The sequence below is a fragment of the Oncorhynchus mykiss genome, chromosome 22 (assembly GCF_013265735.2).
Source record: "Oncorhynchus mykiss isolate Arlee chromosome 22, USDA_OmykA_1.1, whole genome shotgun sequence".
NCBI lineage: Eukaryota > Metazoa > Chordata > Actinopteri > Salmoniformes > Salmonidae > Oncorhynchus > Oncorhynchus mykiss.
Window position 1 is genome coordinate 20,129,395 of NC_048586.1, and position 25,932 is coordinate 20,155,326.

General features: G+C 42.0%; 1 protein-coding gene across 5 annotated transcripts in view; it reads left to right on the plus strand.

Annotated features, from left to right (window-relative positions):
- The window catches only part of adarb1b (adenosine deaminase RNA specific B1b), a 177,822-nt gene that overhangs the window by 131,556 nt on the left and 20,334 nt on the right, over window positions 1-25,932 (plus strand). For all 5 annotated transcript variants that reach the window (XM_036958943.1, XM_036958944.1, XM_036958945.1 and 2 more), the window contains one exon: window positions 23,489-23,563. In XM_036958943.1, the coding sequence (XP_036814838.1) occupies window positions 23,536-23,563 (28 nt within the window). In that variant the 5' untranslated portion in view covers window positions 23,489-23,535. The remainder of the gene's footprint in view (window positions 1-23,488; window positions 23,564-25,932) is intronic.

The following is a 25,932-nucleotide window of genomic DNA, read 5'->3' on the forward strand; positions in this document are numbered from 1 at the left end:
CGTGAGGATACTGGAGTGCCTGACACGGCCTTGAATATGAAGTACAGTGCACATTGCGAGCAGCAGGGCTATTGAGGCGAGGAAAATGGGAAGAGAGGAGGGGGGGGGGGGCAAAGAGAGAGGGCAATAGAAATAGATAGTTGGAGAGAGAGAGGCAGAGACTATGCTGATACCAGCAGGTCAGCCCGCAGCACTTCAAAATACGATGTGAGAGAATGAGGCCATACACACTCTCATACACACTCTCATGCACACTCTCATATGCACACAGCAGCTGACCCGTTGCCTCTAACCAACTGTCAGCGCATGTCTTAGTTCATCTTTGTTGTAAACTTTTTTGTGACCAGTTTCTGGTTTTTATTCTTGCATCATGTCATGCAGCCCAACTCACACTCCTAGGCACACACACACACCCTCTCAGTCTCTCCTGTGTGTGACTGGGGTCACTGAACAGTGACCTCTGATACCTCTGGCTATGGTCCGTGGAGAACTAAGGAGAACTATCAGACCTTACACACCTGCCCCCACAGGCACACAGTGCGTATATCATAAATCATAGCTGTCACACAGATTTTACAGGTTCCTCTGAAAAGGCGAAAGGGACGGCGGCAACCACTCAGCGCCCTTGAAGAGAGAGGGAGGAGGGAGAAAGAGAGGGAGAGAAATAGTATGTTTTTATTGAACCGCCTATATTAGCTCTGTTGGCCTGTGTCCTAGACAGTAGTGGAAAAAGTACCCAATTGTCATACTTCAGTAAAAGTAAAGATACCTTAATAGAAAATGACTCAAGTAAAAGTGAAAGTCACCCAAAGAATAGTATTTGGTTTTAAATGTACTTTAATATCAAAAGTAAAAGTATAAATCATTTCTTCATATTAAGCAAACCAGGTGGCACCATTTACTTTTCCATTTTCTTTTCTTTTTTTTCAATTTACCGATTGCCAGGGGCCACACTCCAACACAGACATATTTACAGTAAGGATGACCAGGGATGTTCACTCGATAAGTGCATGAATTCAACCATTTTCCTGTCCTGCTAAGCATTCAAAATGTAATGAGTATTTTTGAGTGTCAGGGAAAATGTACATTATTTTTTTAGGAATGTAGTGAAGCAAAAGAAAAAGTTGACAAACATATAAATGCTAAAGTAAAGTACAGATACCCCCCAAAACGACTTTTAGTACTTTACTTTTAGTAAAGTAGTACTTTACTTTAAAGTACTTAGTACCTCTCGCCGGCTTTGTATTCATGTAACCTGATGAAATTGCTGTACACAATATGATCTTGTTGCCATCTGATGCACATTCAGATGTCATAAATCAGCACTGCAGAGCTCTCCCTGTCCTATGCCGTACCTTGATTGTATTACTGTTGATGATATCTGGAAATGTGCATGTACACCCTGGCCCATCTACGGTTGCTAGCCTCAATTGTGCTCTGATATCTGCTTCACTGATTTCTGCTCCCGTAAAAGCCTGGGTTTTCTGCATGTTAACACTAGAAGCTTATTACCTAAAATGAATCAATTGACAGAGTGGATTCACAGCTCCAATCCAAATGTGTTGGTCATTACTGAGACGTGGTTAAGGAAGAGTGTTTTGAATACTGATGTTAATCTTTCTGGTTCTAACCTTTTTCGGCAAGACCGATCTTCCAACGGTGGGTGAGTGGCAATCTTTACCAAGGATCACCTTCAGTGATTGGTTGTCTCCACCAAGTCTGTCCCCCAAAATTAGATTTCCTGGTTTTAAGCATTAAACTTTCAAATGGCTCTTTGTTAACTGTCGCTGGGTGCTATCGTCCTCCATCAGCACCGGCCTGTACCCTACCTGCCCTAAACTCTCTCCTGGCCCCTTACACCAAGTCTGAATTTGTCCTGCTAGGTGACCTAAACAGGGACATACTTAAACCACCTGACCAAGTCCTAAAACAATTTGACTCCCTAAATCTTTCTCAGATTATTACCAATCCCACAAGGTATGACTCCAAACACCCAGAAAAGGCTACTCTCCTTGATGTTATCCACACAAATAATCCTGATAGGTATCAGTCTGGTGTTTTCTGTAATGACCTTGGTGATCACTGTTTTACAGCATGCGTTCATAATGGCTGCTTAGTGAAACGACCTGTCCTGATTTGTCATAGACACTTCCTAAAAATCTTTAATGAGCAAGCCTTCCTTCATGAACTGACCTCTGTAAAATGATATCGAATCAGCTTGATCCCCCTCTGTCGAAGACGCTTGGACCTGCTTTTTTGATATTTTCAGTAGTATTGTTAACCAACACACCCCCATAAGAAAATGAGAATTAAAAACAGGTTTATTCAGCCCCTGGTTCGACCGTGATCTTGCAGAGATACTCTACCTCAAGAATTGCATTTGGTGAAAGGCTCGGCACATGCATACTCAGGCTGACTGGCTCTCGTTCAGGCAAATGAGAAATAAGTGAACTCAGGCTACCCGGAAGGCCAAAGTGACTTACTTTAAGGAACAGTTCTCTCCCTGTGGGTCTTAATCCCAAGAAGTTCTGGGAAACGGTTAAAGACCTGGAGAATAAACCCTCCTCCTCACAGCTGCCCATGTCCCTTAACCTGTTAGATCTACCCCCCCCTTTTTTGAAAATTCTGTTAAAAATCGCGCAACTTTTCAGCGTCCTGCTACTCATGCCAGGAATATAGTATATGCATATGATTAGTATGTGTGGATAGAAAACACTCTGAAGTTTATAAAACTGGTTAAATCACGGCTGTGACTATAACAGAGCGTGTGTTTCATTGAAAAACGCAAGAAAAACTGCTCTCTGAAAGCAAAAAATAATTTCCATAAGTCACTTCCACCAGTTGTTAAAGGACAACAGAATTTAATGGAAATTTGCCTGCACTTCATACAAATTCCGCACGATGGCGCCATTGTACTAATTTTCAATCGAATTAATTGTTGGAAAATCCATCTGTCTGACCCCAAGTTTTCCAGTCTTCACCCGGATGCAGTTCAAGGAGAGATCAGATTGCATTGTTTTTGAAGTGAGGACCTATTGAAGAGACATCGCCCTGTAATCGTTTTGATAGATTATAAACGTTTACTAATACCTAAAGTTGGATTACAAAAGGATTTCGAAGTGTTTTGTGAAAGTTTATCGTCGACTTTTTTAATTTTAAAAAATTACGCAGCGTTTAAAAACGATGAATTTTTCTGAATGACACTACTTCAATACAAAGCTATTTTGGGTATATATGGACCGATTTAAACGAAAAAAAGACCCAATAGTGATGTTTATGGGGCATATAGGAGTGCCAAGAAAGAAGCTCGTCTAAGGTAATGAATGTTTTATATTTTATTTCTGCGTTTTGGGTAGCGCCGTCTATCGCAAAATCTGTTGTTTACGTGTCGAGCTGGCATTTTGGGGGGTGCATGCTATCAGATAATAGCTTCTGATGCTTTCGCCGAAAAGCATTTTAAAAATCTGACTTGCTGGCTAGGTTCACAACGAGTGTAGCTTTAATTTAATACCCTGCTTGTGAATTTTGATCAAGGTTTGAGTTTTAACGAGTACATTTAGCATTTAGCGTAGCGCATTTGCATTTCCAGGTGCCTACTTGGGACATGTGCGTCTCAAGTAGATTCAAGAAGTTAATGTTAATGATGTGGTTGTTACTGACCAGAAGCACATGGCTGAGCTCTTTAATCACCACTTCATTAACCTCTAGCGTCGAGCAATCCCGTATCCGGGAGTGTAATCATAGCCTCAAGCTCATTACCATAACGCAACGTTTCCTATTCATGAAAATCGCAAAAGAAATTAAATAAATGTATTCAAACACAAGCTTAGCCTTTTGTTAACAACACTGTCATCTCAGATTTTCAAAATATGCTTTTCAACCAAAGCTACACAAGCATTTGTGTAAGAGTATTGATAGCCTAGCATAGCATAGCATTAAGCCTAGCATTCAGCAGGCAACATTTTCACAAAAACAAGAAAAGCATTCAAATAAAATAATTTACCTTTGGAAAAACTTCGGATGTTTTCAATGACGAGACGAGTTAGATAGCAAATGTTCATTTTTTCCAAAAATATTATTTGTGTGGACGAAATAGCTCCGTTTTGTTCATCAAGAAAAACACTGGAAAATGCAGTCACTTACAACGCCAAACTTTTTTCCAAATTAGCTCCATAATATCGACAGAAACATGGCAGACGTTGTTTAGAATCAATCCTCAAGGTGTTTTTCACATATCTATTCGATAATCTATCAGTGGTGGCAGTTGCCTTCTTATCAGAAGAAAAGGGAAAAATACTGCAGCTGGAGATTACGCAATAATTGCGACGGAGGACACCAAGCGACCACCTGGTAGATGTAGTCTCTTATGGTCAATCTTCCAATCATATGCCTACAAATACGTCACAATGCTGCAGACACCTTGGGGAAAACGTGGAAAACGTAAGCTGACTCCTAGCTCCTTCACAGCCATATAAGGAGTCATTGCCATGAGGCGGTTTAAAAAAATGCGTCACTTCCTGATTGGATTTTTATCTGGGTTTTTTCTGTAACATCAGTTCTGTGGCACTCACAGACAATATCTTTGCAGTTTTGGAAACGTCAGAGTGTTTTCTTTCCAAAGCTGTCAATTATATGCATAGTCAAGCATAGTCAAACGTTTTTCATCCAAAAATTAAAATAGCGCCCCCTATATCCAAGAAGTTAAGTCAGGATTCCTATTTGACTCAGCCATGCCTCCTTGCCCATCCAACATTTCCTCATCTCCCACCCCTTCTAATGTGACTATCCCTGATCCTTCTCCCTCTTTTTCCCCTGCGCCACTACAAAGTGTCTCCCTGTAGGCAGTCACTGAGTCCAAGGTGCTAAAGGAGCTCCTTAAACTTGACCCCAAAAAAACATCTGGGTCAGATGGTTTAGACCCTTTCTTCTTTAAGGTTGCTGCCCCTATTATCGCCAAGCCTATCTCCAACCTTTTTAACCTGTCTCTCCTTTCTGGGGAGGTTCACATTGCCCTTGATTCTAAGCAATATTGTGCTGCTATTTGTATTGACTTGGCAAAGCTTTTGATATGGTAGACCATTCCATTCTTGTGGGCCGGCTAAGGAGTATTGGTGTCTCTGAGGGGTCTTTGGGCTGGTTTGCTATCTACCTCTCTCAAAGAGTGCAGCGTACAGCGTCAAGAAATCTGCTGTCTCAGCCTCCGCCTGTCACCAAGGGAGTACCCCAAGGCTCTAACCTAGGCCCCACGCTCTTCTCAATTTACATAAACAACATCGCTCCGGCAGTAGGAAGCTCTCTCATCCATTTATATGCAGATGATACAGTTTTATACTGTGTCATCTGAAAAATTGGGCGTGCAAAATTATTCAGCCCCCTTAAGTTAATACTTTGTAGTGCCACCTTTTGCTGCAATTACAGCTGTAAGTCGCTTGGGGTATGTCTCTATCAGTTTTGCACATCGAGAAACTGAAATTTTTTCCCATTCCTCCTTGCAAAACAGCTCGAGCTCAGTGAGGTTGGATGGAGAGCATTTGTGAACAGCAGTTTTCAGTTCTTTCCACAGATTCTCGATTGGATTCAGGTCTGGACTTTGACTTGGCCATTCTAACACCTGGATATGTTTATTTTTTAACCATTCCATTGTAGATTTTGCTTTATGTTTTGGATCATTGTCTTGTTGGAAGACAAATCTCCGTCCCAGTCTCAGGTCTTTTGCAGACTCCATCAGGTTTTCTTCCAGAATGGTCCTGTATTTGGCTCCATCCATCTTCCCATCAATTTTAACCATCTTCCCTGTCCCTGCTGAAGAAAAGCAGGCCCAAACCATGATGCTGCCACCACCATGTTTGACAGTGGGGATGGTGTGTTCAGCTGTGTTGCTTTTACGCCAAACATAACGTTTTGCATTGTTGCCAAAAAGTTCAATTTTGGTTTCATCTGACCAGAGCACCTTCTTCCACATGTTTGGTGTGTCTCCCAGGTGGCTTGAGGCAAACTTTAAATGACACTTTTTATGGATATCTTTAAGAAATGGCTTTCTTCTTGCCACTCTTCCATAAAGGCCAGATTTGTGCAATATACGACTGATTGTTGTCCTATGGACAGAGTCTCCCACCTCAGCTGTAGATCTCTGCAGTTCATCCAGAGTGATCATGGGCCTCTTGGCTGCATCTCTGATCAGTCTTCTCCTTGTATGAGCTGAAAGTTTAGAGGGACGGCCAGGTCTTGGTAGATTTGCAGTGGTCTGATACTCCTTCCATTGCAATATTATCGCTTGCACAGTGCTCCTTGGGATGTTTAAAGCTTGGGAAATCTTTTTGTATCCAAATCCGGCTTTAAACTTCTTCACAACAGTATCTCGGACCTGCCTGGTGTGTTCCTTGTTCTTCATGATGCTCTCTGCACTTTTAACGGACCTCTGAGACTATCACAGTGCAGGTGCATTTATACAGAGACTTGATTACACACAGGTGGATTGTATTTATCATCATTAGTCATTTAGGTCAACATTGGATCATTCAGAGATCCTCACTGAACTTCTGGAGAGAGTTTGCTGCACTGAAAGTAAAGGGGCTGAATAATTTTGCACGCCCAATTTTTCAGTTTTTGATTTGTTAAAAAAGTTTGAAATATCCAATAAATGTCGTTCCACTTCATGATTGTGTCCCACTTGTTGTTGATTCTTCACAAAAAAATACAGTTTTATATCTTTATGTTTGAAGCCTGAAATGTGGCAAAAGGTCGCAAAGTTCAAGGGGGCCGAATACTTTCGCAAGGCACTGTATTTATGATTATTTTTTAATCCCAGGCCCCCGTGCCCGCAGGAGGCATTTTGCCTTTTGGTAGGCCTTCATTGAAAATAAGAATTTGTTCTTAACTGACTTGCCTAGTTTAAAAAAAAAAGTGTAAATAAATAATACTTTACACCACAGCCCAGGTGTGTAATCTTTAAGGCATACACCAAGTCCACAAATGCGGGGAAGTGATTGATACTGCATTACTCCCTCTCGAGGTACCTGACAACATTTTAGCCATGTCTGTTTTGCCAGATGACTAAGCATCCCTATGAGGTATCATGCAGTACTGTTTATTTTCTGCCTTCAACTATTACTTCTGTCCCGTGCATCACGTGTTTGAATTATGGTATCCTCTTATTGTCTTGTCTTGCATAAGGGAATGTTGCAAAACTAAATGTAGCTACAGTGTTGAATTTACAACCTTTTTTAAAAATCCTTACATCACTGAGTATGATGAGGGGTATCCATTTCTGCTCCGTCTCTATGGGACACTTAGTAAGATACGAATATCCAGCTGGCACCCGGAGCTTGTAACAGAGACTCCTAAAGACATGGAGAAGTCTGTTCATACTGAAGTGAAATTGGTCTTGGCAATCTAATTCCAACCAGTTATTGGTCATTAGAAAAATCAAATTGAATAATGGAATCTGAGATGGAGATTTGCGTGGGGGTACAGTATTAAAGAAACCAAATGAATAATGGAGTCTGAGATGGAGATTTGTGTGGAGGCACGGTGTGTGTCTGTGAAGGGGGCACGGCAGGGGCGATGTTAGGCGGCCACGCTCCTCTCCTCCCATTCCCCGGCCCATCAGTTTCAATCAGGCAAAAAGAAAGGCCTCCCTGTCCGCGAGGACCCCAGTCCATTAGGCCGCTGGTGGCCCCACACGTGTACCCCATTATGGTGCATTACCTGGGTACCGCCACCAGGAAACAGGACAGAAAAAAACTGGACAGCAAAGAAAAAAAGATGGGCTCGGACATTACAAAAGCCCTGTCTGGTTCACATCTAATTATTAAAAACTGCCTTTCCTTCTCAAAGTAATCACTGATCTGCCATGATTTGATATGTGAAAATACATTGTAGAGAATCTAGAAACATTGCCGTTGCCTAATGCCTATCCAATATCACATACAGTTGAAGTCGGAAGTTTACATACACTTAGGTTGGAGTCTTTAAAGCTAGTTTTTCAACCACTCCACAAATGTCTTGTTAACAAACTATAGTTTTGGCAAGTCGGTTAGGACATCTACTTTGTGCATGACACAAGTAATTTTTCCAACAATTCACTTATAATCTACTGTATCACAATTCCAGTGAGTCAGAAGTTTACATACACTAAGTTGACTGTGCCTTTAAACAGCTTGGTAAATTCCAGACAATTATGTCATGGCTTTAGAAGCTTCTGATAGGTTAATTGACATCATTTGAGTCAATTGGAGGTGTACCTGTGGTTGTATTTCAAGGCCTACCTTCAAAATCAGTGCCAAGACCTCAGGGGGAAAAATGTAGACCTCCACAAGTCTGGTTCATCCTTGGGAGCAATTTCCAAACGCCTGGAGGTACCACGTTCATCTATCAATAGTACGCAAGTATAAACACCATGGGACCACGCAGCTGTCATACCGATAAGAAAGGAGACGCATTCTGTCTCTTAGAGATGAACGTACTTTGGTGCAAAAAGTGCAAATCAATCCCAGAACTACAGCAAATGTCCTTGTGAAGATGCTGGAGCAAACAGGTACAAAAGTATCTATATCCACAGTAAAACGAGTCCTATATCGACATAACCTGAAAGGCTGCTCAGCAAGGAAGAAGCCACTGCTCCAAAACCACCATAAAAAGCCAGACTACGGTTTGAAACTGCACATGGGGACAAAGGTCGTTTCTCTTTGCTTATTTGAGCTGTTCTTGCCATAATATGGACTTGGTCTTTTACCAAATAGGGCTATCTTCTGTATATCCCCCTACGTTGTCACAACACAACTGATTGGCTCAAACGCATTAAGAAGGAAAGAAATTCCACAAATTAACTTTTAAGAAGGCACAGAATGCCAAGCATTTGCAAATCTGTCATTAAGACAAAGGATGGCTATTTGAAGAATCTCAAATGTAAAATATATTTTGATTTGTTTAACACTTTTTTTGATTACTGCATGATTCCATGTGTTATTTCATAGTTTATGTCTTCACTATTATTCTACAATGTAGAAAATAGTAAACATACAGAAAAACCCTTGAATGAGTAGGTGTTCTAAAACCTTTGACAGGTAGTGTATGTATAAAAGATCATGGATATTATTTAATAACATAATCTTTGATAACTGACAATCACCAAAATACAAGTTTGACTCATGGAGAATTGATCATTCCAAAAACAACACATTTAGGACTATAGATTTCGAGCAAAATAACACAGCATTAGCCATGCCAAAATGCATATAATTGCAGGAAATTAGCTTTAAAACTGCAAATGTTTATCTCAACTACATGCTAAAAAGTGTAGAATTGCTGGAAATGAGCTATAAAACTGCAAACATTTCTCTTAGATCCAGAAAGAAATGTGTCAAATTGCAGGAAGTTGTCTTAAAAATGCAAACACGTCTCTACACCGCCAATATGGGGGCCTCTAAAATGTTCTCTGAAAACCACCCCTGCCACGTCCACCACCTTAACCCAAGCCCCTTTTTGTAAGGATGCATTTTTAGAAGTGTGCAACAGTTTCTTAATTTATTTGAACGGTTGGTTCATTTTAGGCTATTAACTCTCTCTCTGTCAGTCTGTGTCTCTCTCCAGCTGTGGTTTTAGAAAGGAAGACTGAATTTCAAGTACTCCTGACATCAAGCTTTTGACCCAGACTGTAGGGTCTCTCCACTCCAGTTCTAACCTGCGCCAGGTGCCATAGTAAGGACTGAGGAGACCGGACCGGATGTGCACGCAGCCTTACAATCGGGGTCAAATTCATTTCCTTCCCAGTCAATCCCAAAGTGTAATTGTAAAATGCAAACTCAATTGCAAAATTCCCTTGAATGTCCTGTTCAACTGTTGAACCAGAATGACCTGAAAAGATAACTATTTTTCAGAAGCCCTCTGTGTCTTTTGCATCTGTTGTTGTAACTATCCTCCATCAACATCAGGGATATGTCCCAAATGGCACCATATTCATTATATAGTGCACACTAGTTTTAACCAGAGCCCTAAAGTTCCTGGTCAAAAGTAGTACACTATATGGGCTCAAACCGCAAATATAAATTTGGGGAGAGGAGCTGGAGAGTTATGGTATGGTTTGGATTGGAATGGAATGCATGCACTGACCACTGCACCTATCTGTCTGTGTTAGGCCCTCTGAGAGCATTGGTGACAGACCACCCCGTCACCCTGTTCCCTCTTTCCTATAGCCATTCATCACAGTCTACTTTCTCTCTTCTTTTTTCTCTCTCTCTCTCTTCTCATTTTCACTCTCATTTCTTCCTCTTGCTCCCTGTCAGCCTCCCTTGTCTTCTGCTCCACACTGCTCTCACCGTTCTGTCTATTTTCTCTTTCTCACTTTCTCTCCCTCATATTGTTTTTATTCTCTTTCTCACTCTCTCCCAAACATATGGGTTCATATTCTCGCTCTCTCTCTCTTTTCATTTTTTCCCCCCTTTCCCCCTCACTGACTGGCTCATTCAATCATGACTCCCAATGGCTCTTGTTAGTCTGTGACCTCCAGGGGAGGGGACCTTAACTCCTAGATGAAGTGTACTTCCCATCCTCCCAAGGCTGTGTCATGCTGCCTCTAGTATCTCACTGCTTTGTCAAGTCTGTTTACACGTCCCTAGCATTTCACTGCTTTGTCAAGCTTTTTACAGTAGGGAACCATCTACTGTATATTTTGAATCCAGTGGATGAGCTCTAGTCTGTGCATGGGAAAGAAAGGTGTAGTTGTGCTACAGAAGCATTCAGGGTGACGGAGCATCAACACTCAGCTCAGCCACCAGCTAGCTACCAGGGCTTCTGCCAACAGCTCAGCACTACCTATCCGCATATTTCACAGCTTAAATGGTCCGCTGGCCTGACAGACAAATAATGAGTATATGGATGCGGGGGCTGGACGGGGATAGGGAGGGATTGAAGGGGGGAGGGCGAAAATCTTGTCTATAAAAAAAAAAAAGTGAGGAGATGTTATGAGGGGGAGGTGAGGGTTGGGTACAGGTGAGGTGGGCAGGAGGGAAGGGGAGCGGGGTGGCGGCTGTCATCGTCCCCCGGCGTGTCAGCAGGTGCTGGGCGGTCGGTCACTCGTCCTTGCCTTGATGGACTCTGGGAGGTAGCGAGGGGCCATTTACTGGCCCAGCCTGCCAGGCTGGGGGATTTCATGTCCCCGCGCTCGGCTGATTTATGACTACACCTGAAGGAAAGCAGAGGGGGGAGGGAGAGAGCGAGGGTGTGTGTGTGTGTGTGTGTATGTTAGAATGAGAACACATGAGAAAAGTTTATAAAACTGAAAGGGAGAGGGTGCGCGTGTGTGTTAATAAGAGAAAGGTGTGTGTGTGTGTGCGTGTTTGTGTGTGTGCGCCCGCACCATATTTTTCACTCCCATTCTAACCTGCTCTCTCTCCTGACCCGCCACTCCAGCGGCCCTCTGAAAGGCAATCTCACATAAAACCATCAAATAAAACATTCATATTGATACTCTGTCTGTGTCTGTCTCTCTCTCTCTCTCCCCATCTATCCACCTCCAAGTCCTCCACATCAGCACCCTGGTGATGTACTGCCCACTGTCTAATATTAAAGTCTAGAACACAATAAAAGGCAGTCTAATCCTCTTCACCTCCATATCTTCTACGCGGACCTCCTGCTTTTAGCGCTTCACTGTGTACTAGAAGCATTTCAATCATTGATTGCGGTGCTCTAAAAACACAAACCTCTATCCTGAGATTTTTATTTTGCAGTAAGAACGCACATTTGGATGTCTTTCTTGTGGGAAGAAATTTGTTTCCCCTTATTTCCGGAAACTCACCGATAGAGATTTGGATTGAATAGTGAGTGCTCTAGTGTATTCTACTGGTTTTCACATGTGGTAGTGGTACGTTTGTGTAGAGCAGTCTGTATCGGTGTGTCTCTGTCCATGGTCCTGTTCCGTTAGCCTGGTCGGGTGTGCAGTAAACATTGTCATTTGTGTGCATGTTTGTTTGCGCATTGTGGTGGCAGGTAGCCTAGTGGTTAGAGCGTTGGACTAGTAACCGAAAGGTTGCAAGATCGAATCCCTGAGCTGACAAGGTAAAAAGCCAACAAAAAAAAAGACAAGGCAGTTAACCCACTGTTCCTAGGCCATCATTGAAAATAAGAATTTGTTTTTAAATGACTTGCCCTGTTAATTAAAAATATGAAATCAAAAAATAGTTTCTGTATTTGATAGACCCAGAGCTGCCAAAGACCAATTCTGTCTGTGCGTTAGAGAGGATCACTGCGGTGTCATCAAGTCTCTCTCTGCTGCGGAGCTACCTAGGAACAGCTGTGAAAGGCAGCAAACATGAAAGTTCAAATCAAACTTCATTTGTCACATACACCGAATACAACAAGTGTAGACCTTACCGTGAAATGCTGACTTACAAGCCCTTAACCAACAATGGAGCTCAAGAAGAGTTAAGAAAATATTATCAAAGAAACTAATAATAAAAAGAAACACAATAACATAACAATAACGAGGCTAAATACTAGAGGTCGACCGATTAATCGGAATGGCCGATTAATTAGGGCCGATTTCAAGTTTTCATAACAATCGGAAATCTGTATTTTTGGACGCCGTTTAAAAAAATAATACTTATACACCTTTTATTTAACTAGGCAAGTCAGCTAAGAACACATTCTTATTTTCAATGACGGCCTAGGAACAGTGGGTTAACTGCCTTGTTCAGGGGCAGAACGACAGATTTTTACCTTGTCAGCTCTGTGATTCAATCTTGCAACCTTACGGTTAACTAGACCAACGCTCTAACCACCTGCCTCTCATTGCACTCCATGAGGAGCCTGCCTGTTATGTGAATGCAGTAGAAGCCCAGGTAAGTTGCTAGCTAGCATTAAACTTATCTTATAAAAAACAATCAATCAATCATAATCACTAGTTAACTACACATGGTTGATGTTATTACTAGTTTATCTAGTGTGTCCTGCGTTGCATATAATCGATGCAACACTGGGGGATGATTTAACAAAAGCGTATTTGCGAAAAAAGCACAATCGTTGCACGACTGTACCTAACCATAAACACCAATGCCTTTCTTAAAATCAATACACAGAAGTATATATTTTTAAACCTGCATATTTAGTTAAAATAAATCCAGGTTAGCAGGCGATATTAACCAGGTGAAATTGTGTCACTTCACTTGCGTTCATTGCACGCAGAGTCAGTGTATATGCAACAGTTTGGGCAGCCTGGCTCATTGCGAACTAATTTGCCAGAATTGTACGTAATTATGACATAACATTGAAGGTTGTACAATGTAACAAGAATATTTAGATTTAGGGATGCCACCCGTTAGAAAAAATACCGAACGGTTCCGTATTTCACTGAAATAATAAACGTTTTGTTTTCGAAATTATAGTTTCCGGATTCGACCATATTAATGACCAAAGGCTCATATTTCTGTGTGTTATGTAATAATTAAGTCTATGATTAGATATTTGATAGAGCAGTCTGACTGAGCGATAGTAGGCAGCAGCAGGCTCGTAAGCATTCATTCAAACAGCACTTTCGTGCGTTTTTCCAGCAGCTCTTCGCAAGCACAACGCTGTTTATGACTTCAAGCCTATCAGCCTAATGGCTGGTGTAACCGATGTGAAATGGCTAGCTAGTTAACGGGGTGCGCGCTAATAGCGTTTCAAAGGTCACTCGCTCTGAGACTTGGAGTAGTTATTCCCCTTGCTCTTTTGTGGAGCGATGGGTAACGCTGCTACGAGTGTGGCTGTTGTCGATGTGTTCCTGGTTCGAGCCCAGGTAGGGGCGAGGAGAGGGACGGAAGCTATACTGTTACACTGGCAATACTAAAGTGACTATAAGAACATCCAATAGTCAAAGGTATATGAAATACAAATGGTATAGAGAGAAATAGTCCTATAAATACTATATTAACTACAACCTAAAACCTACCTATTAACCTAGGAACCACCAACTTTCATATGTTGTCATGTTCTGAGCAAGGAACTCAAACGTTAGCTTTTTTACATGGCACATATTGCACTTTTACTTTCTTCTCCAACACTTTGTTTTTGCATTATTTAAACCAAATTGAACATGTTTCATTATTTATTTGAGGCTAAATTGATTTGTAGTGATGTATTATATTAAGTTAAAATAAGTGTTCATTCGTATTGTTGTAATTGTCATTATTACAAATACATTTTTAAAAATCAGCCGATTATTCGTAATCTGCTTTTTTTTTTGGTCCTCCAATAATCGGACTCGGTATCGGCGTTGAAAAATCATAATCGGTCAACCTCTACTATATACAGGGGTTACCGGTACCGAGTCAGTGTGCGGGGGTACAGGTTAGTTGAGGTACTATGCATAGATAATAAACAGCGAGTAGCAGCGGTGTACAAAGCAAATGGGGAGGGGTCAATGTAATAGTCGGTGGCCATTTGCTTAATAGTTCTGCAGTCTTATTTCTTGGTGGTAGAAGCTGTTAAGGAGCCTTTTGGTTCTAGACTTGGTGCTCCAGAACCGTTTGCTGTACGGTAGCAGAGAAAACAGTTAATGACTTGAGCTTGGGCTTTCCTCTGACACCGCCTATTATATAGGTCCTGGATTGCAGGAAGCTTGGCCCCAGTGATGTACGCACTACCCTCTGTAGCGCCTTACGGTCAGATGCCGAGCAGTTGCCATACCAGGCAGTGATGCAACCGGTCAGGATGCTCTCGATGATGCAGCTGTAGAACCTTTTGAGGATCTGGGGACCATGCCAAATCTTTTCAGTCTCCTGAGGGGGAAAAGGTTTTGTCGTGCCCTCGTCATGACTGTCTTGATGTGTTTGGACCATGATTGTCCGTTGGTGATGTGGACACCAAGGAACTTGAAACTCTGGACCCACTCCACTACAGCCCTGTTGATCAGATAGTCCACTATCAGCTCCTTTGTCTTGCTCACACTGAGGGAGAGGTTGTTGTCCTGGCACCACAATGCCAGTTCTCTGACCTTCTCCCTATAGGCCGTCTCATCATTGTCGGTGATCAAGCCTACCACTGTTGTGTCGTCAGCAAACTTAATGATGGTGTTGTTTGGCCACGCAGTCGTGGGTGAACAGGGAGTACAGGAGGGGACTAAGTACACACCCCTGAGGGGCCCCAGTGATGAGGATCAGCGTGGCAGATGTCTTGTTGCCTACCCTTACCACCTGGGGGAGCCCGTCAAGAAGTCCACTTACATTTGAGTGATTTAGCAGATGCTATTATCCAGAGCGACTTACATGAGCAATTAGGGTTAAGTGCTTTGCTCTAGGGCACATCAACAGATTTTTCACCTAGTTGGCTCGGGGATTCGAACAAGCAACCTTTCAGTTACTGGCCCAATCCTCTTAACCACTAGGCCGCGTTGCCGCCTTCAGAGAAGAATTCTCCTCTCCAACAAAAAGCTGTGGCAGAGCAGGATCTTTGAAAGTGGCTTATTTTTGGAGACATTTGTCAGAATTCTGCTAGTTTCTTCTGTCTTCAGTGTTTTTTTTCCTGAGAAAGGTTGTTTTGATTTAGCCTACAGGAAATTACAGTTAGATAGAGAGGTGATGGAATCCAGGTAAAAGGTGGCGTTATCTAAGTGCTATGTGCCTCGTTGCTCAATCAAAATAAAGAGCAAGCCATTTAGGGTGAATTACAATGTGGTGCTTCATGGAGAGAGCCCCTGACCTGAGCTTTCCTGTCATTGGACCAATAAAAAACAATCAAATTGTCAGTAGACCAATCACAAGCCATCACCTTGTCAGTGGATCAATCAAAAAACACCCTTTCATTGGACCATTTACCCCTATGCCACTGCCAATGCTCCTGTAAGGCTGTAAATAATGTTCTGCTTTGTGGTTACAGGTTGCAGACCTTTTTTTCTCCTGTAAATATGCCAATAGAAATGTATACATTGAGCTTTTTCCATTATGGATGGTACTGTAGATGTGAATTGCAAACTTGTTGGACCTCTTTGCCTGTTGCCTTAAGGTATGAAGGAAGTTGGTTTTACCGGACAGAAATTAACTTCTTTTCATGAACCTCAGCCTTCATGCTCTCTTCCTATTAAGTTACTCCTCCTCTCAATCCCCCATCACTCAACCTCCATCAGTGTTTGGCTGGACTGTTTGCCTCCCACTTTCTATCAGTGACAGGCCAGTCCTGCACTCGCTGTTTTAGGAGAGATAATGATTCTCTTTTACCGGGAATAGGATTGCATTTTCTATTTCTCTTCCCTCACTCCCTCCCACCCCTCTTCTCCATCCCCCTTACCCTCTCGTCTGTTCAGGCGGCTGGGGCTCCCTCCACGGAAGCGCCATGCTATCACTCCACCGCAGAGAAAGCGAAGGATGAAAGACAAATCAAAACACCTTATTTCCCTCAGTCCCTCACGCTGTCGAGATTGAATTTGAGTTTTCTCATCTTTTCTCTCTCTCCCTTGGCCCAACCATCCACTCTGAAATACTTCTGAAACCAGCCACATTCACAACTTGTGGGATTGGGTATCGTTTGGGCATGAGGATTAAAACAAAGAGGAGCACAATGCAACGCAAGAACTCAAACCCGACTGCATAATGATCTACTTGGTCAGCCGCACATCTTTAGCGTTGAGACTGAAGGGTATTTCACTGACGTTAACATTGTTCTTTACCTAAATCGTTATGGCAATTGTAGAACTTTGGAAGGAATCTCTCTTTAAAGGGCCACTTAACACACCCAAAACACATGTGTGTTTTTGTTGCTCATTAGAAAAACAAGATTTCAGTCTTGGAGGTGTGTTTCCTGACCGATTCCGCGTTTGGTTAATGATGTTTGTCCCCCATGAGACACTGTAGACACCGAAGCCTTTTTCACTTTTTCAAAATACCCAGAATGAATCTAAGATAACTTAAGAAATCTGTAGTTCATTTTAACTAAGGTTGTTTGGTGCAGTATTTCTCAAGTAAAAAAATGTGTGACGTGTTGTCTTGTGTAAACAAAGTCTGAGCTGCTGGGCAGGTCTATCTCACTGTCTATGCTATTGGATGGAGACCAATCACTGCAGCTGTTCACACCATGTTAATGGCAATTGGACATCATCAAATCAAAACCCAACCTCCATTTTAGACAAGACAAATTTTATGACCAAATTCATCCTATTTACACTTTGTAGTCAGTTTTGACACTAGAATAACTGCTTCTGACTTATATTGATGCCACATGGGCCATTTTCAAAGGGATTTGCTGCTTTTTAACGGCAGATGCTGTTTAAATCTGGTATGGGAGTTGAGACCTGGTCAGGATACCCCTCTCTATTTCAATGGCTTTAATAGCCGCTGACCTGTGTGGAGCAGAAAGAAAAGCAGCTGGTTAAATGCAGCCTCTGTGATTTGACTGTGGGCAAACACAAAGGCCAAACACAAAAAGCAGCTGTGCCAGTACTGGCTCTATCCAGGGCCGAGCTGACCAGTTATCACACTGCTACCCTGGCCTGGCAATCTTCAGCTGGCTACTGAGCCATGAAGAGACGCCGCTAATGTCCTAACAGGCGTTTCCCTCAGATCATCTGCAGGTTGACTAATTAGTTAGTGAGTCTCAATGACCAGTGACCAGACAGTCTTCTGGTTCTGCCTCGGTGATCACACAGCCCTAACTCACCACTGGATTTCATCCTCCCTTTCCCTCAGCCAGGTTTTTGTGAACGCTGTAGATGCACCGCTCGTAGATTGGCTCCGATCTCATGGCTGCTAACCGATTCATGAGCCAAGAGGCGAGACGGCTCCGCGACCTCAAATGAAAAGCGACGGGTGCACGAGCCAGCCTAAATGGGTAAATCTACCAACCTGTAATATCCAAACAGGCATTTAGCGCTTAGACCTTCGAGTGGAATAGAATAGATGGTGGGGAGGTGCAGGAAGCAAGGGGGGTCATTGGACGAAGGATGGACACGTGGCTGTAGTTTGGCTAGGCTACCTGAGACAAATGATCCCCCCCCTACCCACCTTCCCCTCCCCCCAACTAACTCCCCTCCCCCCCAACTAACCCCCCCTTTCATTTTCAATTATGGGGTGGAATATGAGTCTTTAATAGGGTAATATTTGTGCTAGCCCATTTGCTGTCACCCACCATAAGCCAAGATTAATTAGGCCATTTAGTTTAGCTTAAGAAAGCGTCCGCTGTGAGGAATGGTGCATGGGACCAAGGCAGAGAGCTAGATTCAGCACAGTCTTCTCTCTGTCATACTTCATCACAGCTCGCTCTCTCTCTCCTCTGGGTTCGTCATGATTTCGGCACACCTGCTTCAGTTTTCTTGTCTCTCAGCTGTTCTTGTCTGTGGTTTCAGAGTGACCGTGATCTTAGACTGCCGATCATGTGCGTATGTGTGTTTCCGGTTCCACTCACCTCTTGACTACTAGGGAGTTATTTTAAAGGCCTGTGTCTGTGCAAGGTTCTGCGTATTTGTATATTTTATACTATACTCTCGGAGAACTGGCTACTCGGGTGAATGGTGCTTGTTTAATAAAGTTAGATCAAAGCTGAATCAATGTCTGCAAGATCACATAATGATAGTTTTCTACGTAACAGAATGCCAAAAACGCACCTCATTCAGTCGTGAATGATAGTCCTTCAAGTTTTACCGGTGAAACGTCCATGCAGCATCTGCAGACATTTGATGTCAATCCGTTTCATGGGGATATGCATTGTAAATATTCTTGAGATACAGGGTTGTTTCATTGTAGCTTACAGTGTTGTTTTGAATGATGTACAGTGAGAGAATGTTAGAGTAGGCGTTACCTGTAGCATAGCCTCCCTGTGTATTTTGTCTTACGATAACAATATACTTTGCTATTATATTTGGTTCTGTTATGTGGACTACTATCATTATGTGATCTTGCAGACATTGATCTAACTTCATTTAACAAGCACCATTCGACTCAGTAACTTGTTCTCTAAACGTAATATAGTGAATATACACCAGCGCAGAAGTCCGCCGAACTAACGATTCCGAAAAAGTCAGATACGGAGTAATTTTTAAAGAAAAATTTGCATTGACTCAAAATGACTAAATGGATCATATCAAATCTTCTATGATATTTTCTAGTCGTTGAAGTTCTAGTCCAAGTGGTTCCACGGAAGGACAACTGTTCTAAATTTGTGGTACACAGAATTTCCCCCTTAGGTTACATACAGTGCCTTGCGAAAGTATTCGGCCCCCTTGAACTTTGCGACCTTTTGCCACATTTCAGGCTTAACCTTTCTGATCTCCCCATCCCGGATCCGGGTTCGTGAATACAGACTCAAGCTCATTACCATAACGCAACGTTAACTATTCATGAAAATCGCAAATGAAATGAAATAAATATGCTAGCTCTCAAGCTTAGCCTTTTGTTAACAACACTGTCATCTCAGATTTTCAAAATATGCTTCTCAACCATTGCAAAACAAGCATTTGTGTAACAGTATTGATGGCTAACGTAGCATTTAGCATTAGCATTCAGCTGGCAACATTTACACAAAAAAACAGAAAAGCATTCAAAAAAATCATTTACCTTTGAAGAACTTCAGATGTTTTCAATGAGGAGACTCTCAGATAGCAAATGTTCAGTTTTTCCTGAAAGATTATTTGTTTAGGACAAATCGCTCCATTTTCTGCGTCACGTTTAGCTATGAAAAAACCCCTGTATCCAGGATTGTGTAAATCTATCAGCAAGCTCATTAGCATAACACAACGTTAACTATTTATGAAAATCGCAAATGAAATGAAATAAATATGCCATCTCTCAAGCTTAGCCTTTTGTAAACAACACTGTCATCTCAGATTTTCAAAATATGCTTCTCAACCATAGGAAAACAATAATTTGTGTAAAAGTAGCTAGCTAGAGTTAGCATTTCGCGTTAGCATTTAGCGTTAGCATTAGCATCCAGCACGCAACATTAACAAAAACATAAAAGCCTTCAAATAAAATCATTTACCTTTGAAGAACTTCTGATGTTTTCAATGAGGATACTCTCAGTTAGATAGCAGATGCTCAGTTTTTCCAAAAAGATTCCTTGTGTATTAGAAATAGCTCCGTTTTATACATCACATTTGGCTACCAAAAAAAATCCATAAATTCAGTCCTCAAAACGCAAACTTTTTTCCAAATTAACTCCATAATATCGACTGAAAACATGGCAAACGTTGTTTAGAATCAATCCTCAAGGTGTTTTTCACATATCTCTTCATTGATACATCGTTCTTGGACACATGCTTTCTCTCCTGAATCCCAGGAGAAAATGCCCGCACCTGAAGATTACGCACAAATTTAGACAAAGGACACCGGGCGGACCTCTGGAAAATGTAGTCTCTTATGGCCAATCTTCCAATGATATGCCTACAAATACGTCACAATGCTGCTAAGACCTTGGGCGAACGACAGAAAGTGTAGGCTCATTCGTTGCGCAATCACAGCCATATAAGGAGAGAATGGAAAACAGAGCTTCAGAAATTCTGCTAATTCCTGGGTGATGCATCATCTTGGTTTCGCCTGTAGAATGAGTTCTGGGGCACTCTTTGCAGATTCTGAAACTTCAGAGTGTTTTCTTTCCAAAACTGTCAAGAATATGCATAGTCGAGCATCTTTTCGTGACAAAATATCGCGCTTAAAACGGGAACGTTTTTTATCCAAAAATGAAATAGCGCCCCTAGAGCTCTAACTGGTTAAAACATAAAGATATAAAACTGTATTTTTTTGTGAAGAATCAACAACAAGTGGGACACAATCATGAAGTGGAACGACATTTATTGGATATTTCAAACTTTTTTAACAAATCAAAACTGAAAAATTGGGCGTGCAAAATTATTCAGCCCCCTTAAGTTAATACTTTGTAGCGCCACCTTTTGCTGCGATTACAGCTGTAAGTCGCTTGGGGTATGTCTCTATCAGTTTTGCACATCGAGAGACTGAATTTTTTTCCCATTCCTCCTTGCAAAACAGCTCGAGCTCAGTGAGGTTGGATGGAGAGCATTTGTGAACAGCAGTTTTCAGTTCTTTCCACAGATTCTCGATTGGATTCAGGTCTGGACTTTGACTTGGCCATTCTAACACCTGGATATGTTTATTTTTTAACCATTCCATTGTACATTTTGCTTTATGTTTTGGATCATTGTCTTGTTGGAAGACAAATCTCCATCCCAGTCTCAGGTCTTTTGCAAACTCCATCAGGTTTGGTCCTGTATTTGGCTCCATCCATCTTCCCATCAATTATAACCATCTTCCCTGTCCCTGCTGAAGAAAATCAGGCCCAAACCATGATGCTGCCACCACCATGTTTGACAGTGGGGATGGTGTGTTCAGCTGTGTTGCTTTTACGCCAAACATAACGTTTTGCATTGTTGCCAAAAAGTTCCATTTTGGTTTCATCTGACCAGAGCACCTTCTTCCACATGTTTGGTGTGTCTCCCAGGTGGCTTGTGGCAAACTTTAAACGACACTTTTTATGGATATCTTTAAGAAATGGCTTTCTTCTTGCCACTCTTCCATAAAGGCCAGATTTGTGCAATGTACGACTGATTGTAGTCCTATGGACAGAGTCTCCCACCTCAGCTGTAGATCTCTGCAGTTCATCCAGAGTGATCATGGGCCTCTTGGCTGCATCTCTGATCAGTCTTCTCCTTGTATGAGCTGAAAGTTTAGAGGGACGGCCAGGTCTTGGTAGATTTGCAATGGTCTGATACTCCTTCCATTTCAATATTATAGCTTGCACAGTGCTCCTTGGGATGTTTAAAGCTTGGGAAATCTTTTTGTATCCAAATCCGGCTTTAAACTTCTTCACAACAGTATCTCGGACCTGCCTGGTGTGTTCCTTGTTCTTCATGATGCTCTCTGCGCTTATAACGGACCTCTGAGACTATCACAGTGCAGGTGCATTTATACGGAGACTTGATTACACACAGGTGGATTGTATTTATCATCATTAGTCATTTAGGTCAACATTGGATCATTCAGAGATCCTCACTGAACTTCTGGAGAGAGTTTGCTGCACTGAAAGTAAAGGGGCTGAATAATTTTGCACGCCCAATTTTTCAGTTTTTGATTTGTTAAAAAAGTTTGAAATATCCAATAAATGTCGTTCCACTTCATGGTTGTGTCCCACTTGTTGTTGATTCTTCACAAAAAAATACAGTTTTATATATGTTTGAAGCCTGAAATGTGGCAAAAGGTCGCAAAGTTCAAGGGGGCCGAATACTTTCGCAAGGCACTGTAGATGCCCCAAGACTGACAACTAGCACATTGGACTGGAGAAAACTTGTTGGACTGGGGGGAAACTTGTTGGACTGGGGGGAAACTTGTTGGACTGGGGGGAAAACAAACTAGGATACAGAAGGAAACAAATCCCATAAGAGAATGTGATTATTAACGAAGAGCATTGTTTTCTAGACCAGAGACAAACTAACCACTCCCTTGGATGTTCATATCTGGGCCTGGATCTGGGCTATGTTCAAGATCAACACCACATAATTTAAGACTGGAATTGGAAGGTTGTTTCCACATTTTACTGATGTAAACTTTGTGGTAATATTTTGGTCATATATTGAATATAATAAAATAAATCATCAAATTTGGTAACAAACAACCTTATAACAAATGCTACGTCAATTCATTTAAAAGGTTCTGAAAACATCGTTTTCCTTCGTTTTTGAACGTCCTCAGAGAAATAAATAATGACTGCTGATAGTAGATCATGTTCCTCTTGAGATATTTAGTGCTCACAGGTCACCCTTCCATTCTACTGCGTATTCTTGATCAGTGACATAAAGATTTCAGTATGATCTCAGTAAAGATCTGTGTATAGATTCCAGGTCTTTCCTTGATGACTGATTGCCAGAAGCTGCATTCACCTGCAGAGAACCATCTCGCACAAATACCAAGTGCATGAACCCAATTCTGCTCGGCAAAAATCCATTGGCTTTGCTGTACTGTACAACTGTCTGTGTACTGTAGTGCATTTTCTACTGGAGGATAAATGGCTGTGTGTGTCACGCCCAACTAAAAGGCCTGTCCATGTCAATAGCTGTATATCTCCCGGCAGGCAGCTGGAAATGAGGTCTAATCGGACGGATATTAAAGTCACAATAGACTGCTCCCGACTATTACGACCTGTCAGCACCGGGCCCCCTCTCCTCTCTCGTCCAGATTAGTTTCCACCTCTGAATATTTATACACTCACCGTAAGCTTAACCTGGCTGTGTCATTTTCATCTCACCACACCGTGTGTGTGTTTGTGTGTCTGTGTGTGTGTGTTTGTGTGTGTGTGTGTGTGTGTGTGTGTGTGTGTGTTCATATGAATATTTAGATTTTTATACACTTTCAGCAGCCCTTGCCCGTAGGGAAGAGACCCTGACATTTCCCCAACATTTGGTCCCCTCGATTATAGTTATACTTGTTTGTGTGTGCACATGGGCCCGTGTGTTAGTTGTGGTGGAGACATCTACAGTAGGTTGAGTTTGACTGACCGTCCCTTCCTCTCATGTTGTTCTCAGGTGGAGCCGGAGCTAGGCAGCCCCGGGCCCAGCAGAAGCTCTTCACCATGGACGTGGATGAAGAGGAGAACATGAGTGAGTCTGTCTGTCTGTCTCTTTGTCAAATTGTCTGTCTGGCTGTCCATTTGTTCCCTTAGCTGATCCCCTGCCTAGACACACACACACACACACGAAGGACACACACACAGTGCATATACAAAACTGCAGAACTCGATATTCCCACCACAAAAACTTTTATAAATGTCCTTGGATTCAACTTATATTGCTCTATGCACACCCTTAAAAAATGTCAGCCTCCCTCACATATTCAAATTTAATTGGACATTTTTGAAGGAATCTGAGCCCTGAGCTCCAGCAGCCATGCCTATGAATTGAGTGTCTGTCCCTACATCCCCACCACTCTGAACAGACAGAAGAAAATGGCTGCCTGCCCTAATCCCATGATTAAATGGATGGTTACCATTGTAGTCACTCACCGGTTTCACACTGAAGACCTCTGACAATGTAACCTTAAGATCCTTCATTACAATCGGCCCGTTTCCGTATTTAGATTTCCCCTGATAAGCAGGTATGCAATGAAGTTCAATATCAATCCAACTCTTAGGGGACATTTTTCCAAAGCGCCAGCAACTGACTCAAGGCAGAGGGGAACATTTCATGGAGTTCTGATACTGGAACTGCTGTTGCACTATTTATCTCCAGACTTGTGAGACACGTTCAAGATAGCTACTGTACACAGAAATATTTCTCTGAGCAATGGAAATATGTCATTTACTTGAACACCAGGAGCAGTTAATCTATTTTTGTATACTCAGTCTTTGCTCACATTCGTACCAGCTTCATGCCGGTTTGAAAAACAGTGTTCTAAACATACCCACGGATATTCTCACTGACATTCAGGATACTGTACATCGAGAGAGGCATACGCCTAAAAAGATTATGAAAGTACTCCACTGAAATCGACGAGACGCTTCAGTCTTCTGTAGCTATACCGCAATAAAAGTCATTAAATATTAATTGACTCATCAAGTCAGCAATTTCATGTAATCCCATGACCACTCCTTTTAGCACTGCCAATCTTACTATGAACAATTCTTTGAATAATTCTCTGAAATTAATCCATCCATCAAAATAGATGAGAATGTCTCCTCTCCATGCTATATTTTCGTGTGATCATTTTCACAACCCGCTCCTATCAGATTCCCTTCTTTTTAGAAAATGGCAAAAGCCACTTCTTCATTTTACAGTATTCATGCCTTTGGTCATTCTCCTTTGTACTTGTTTCCACAACCATCCCACACACACCCTTGTTAAGATTTCCTTCCTGCCTGGCTTGTGCATGGTTACCCCAGAGTCCATTATTCTGTACTGTATGTATTCTGTATGTGACAATGATACTCCCCACTTCAAGACCTCCTCCCACTCAAACACATCCATGTTACACTAATATATAGTTGAAGTCGGAAGTTTGCATACACTTAGATTGGAGTCATTAAAACTCGTTTTTTTCAACCACTCCACAAATGTCTTGTTTACAAACTATAGTTTTGGCAAGTCGGTTAGGACATCTACTTTGTGCATGACACAAGTCATTTTTCCAACAATTGTTTACAGACAGATTATTTCAATTATAATTCGCAACTATCACAATTCCAATGGGTCAGAAGTTTACATACACTAAGCTGACTGTGCCTTTAAACAGCTTGGAAAATTCCAGAAAATTATGTCATGGCTTTAGACGCTTCTGATAGGCTAATTGACATCATTTGAGTCATTTGGAGGTGTACCTGTGGATGTATATCAAGGCTTACCTTCAAACTCAGTGCCTATTTGCTTGACATCATGGGAAAATCAAAAGAAATCAGCCAAGACATCAGAAAAACAATTGTAGACCTCCACAAGTCTGGTTCATCCTTGGGAGCAATTTCCAAATGCCTGAAGGTACCACCTTCATCTGTACAAACAATAGTACGCAAGTATAAACATCATGGGACCACGCAGCCGTCATACCACTCAGGAAGGAGACGCCTTCTGTCTCCTAGAGATGAACGTACTTTGGTGCGAAAAGTGCAAATCAATCACAGAACAACAGCAAAGGACCTTGTGAAGGAAACAGGTACAAAAGTATCTACATCCACAGTAAAACGAGTCCTATATCGACATAATCTGAAAGGCCGCTCAGCAAGGAAGAAGCCACTGCTCCAAAACCGCCATAAAAAGCCAGACTACGGTTTGAAACTGCACATGTGGACAAAGATTGTACTTTTTGGAGAAATGTCCTCAGGTCTGATGAAACAAAAATATAACTTTTTGGCCATAATGACCATCATTATGTTTGGAAGTAAAAGGGGGAATCTTGCAAGCCGAAGAGCACCATCCCAACCGTGAAGAACGGGGGTGGCAGCATCATGTTGTGGGTCTGCTTTGCTGCAGGAGGAACTGGT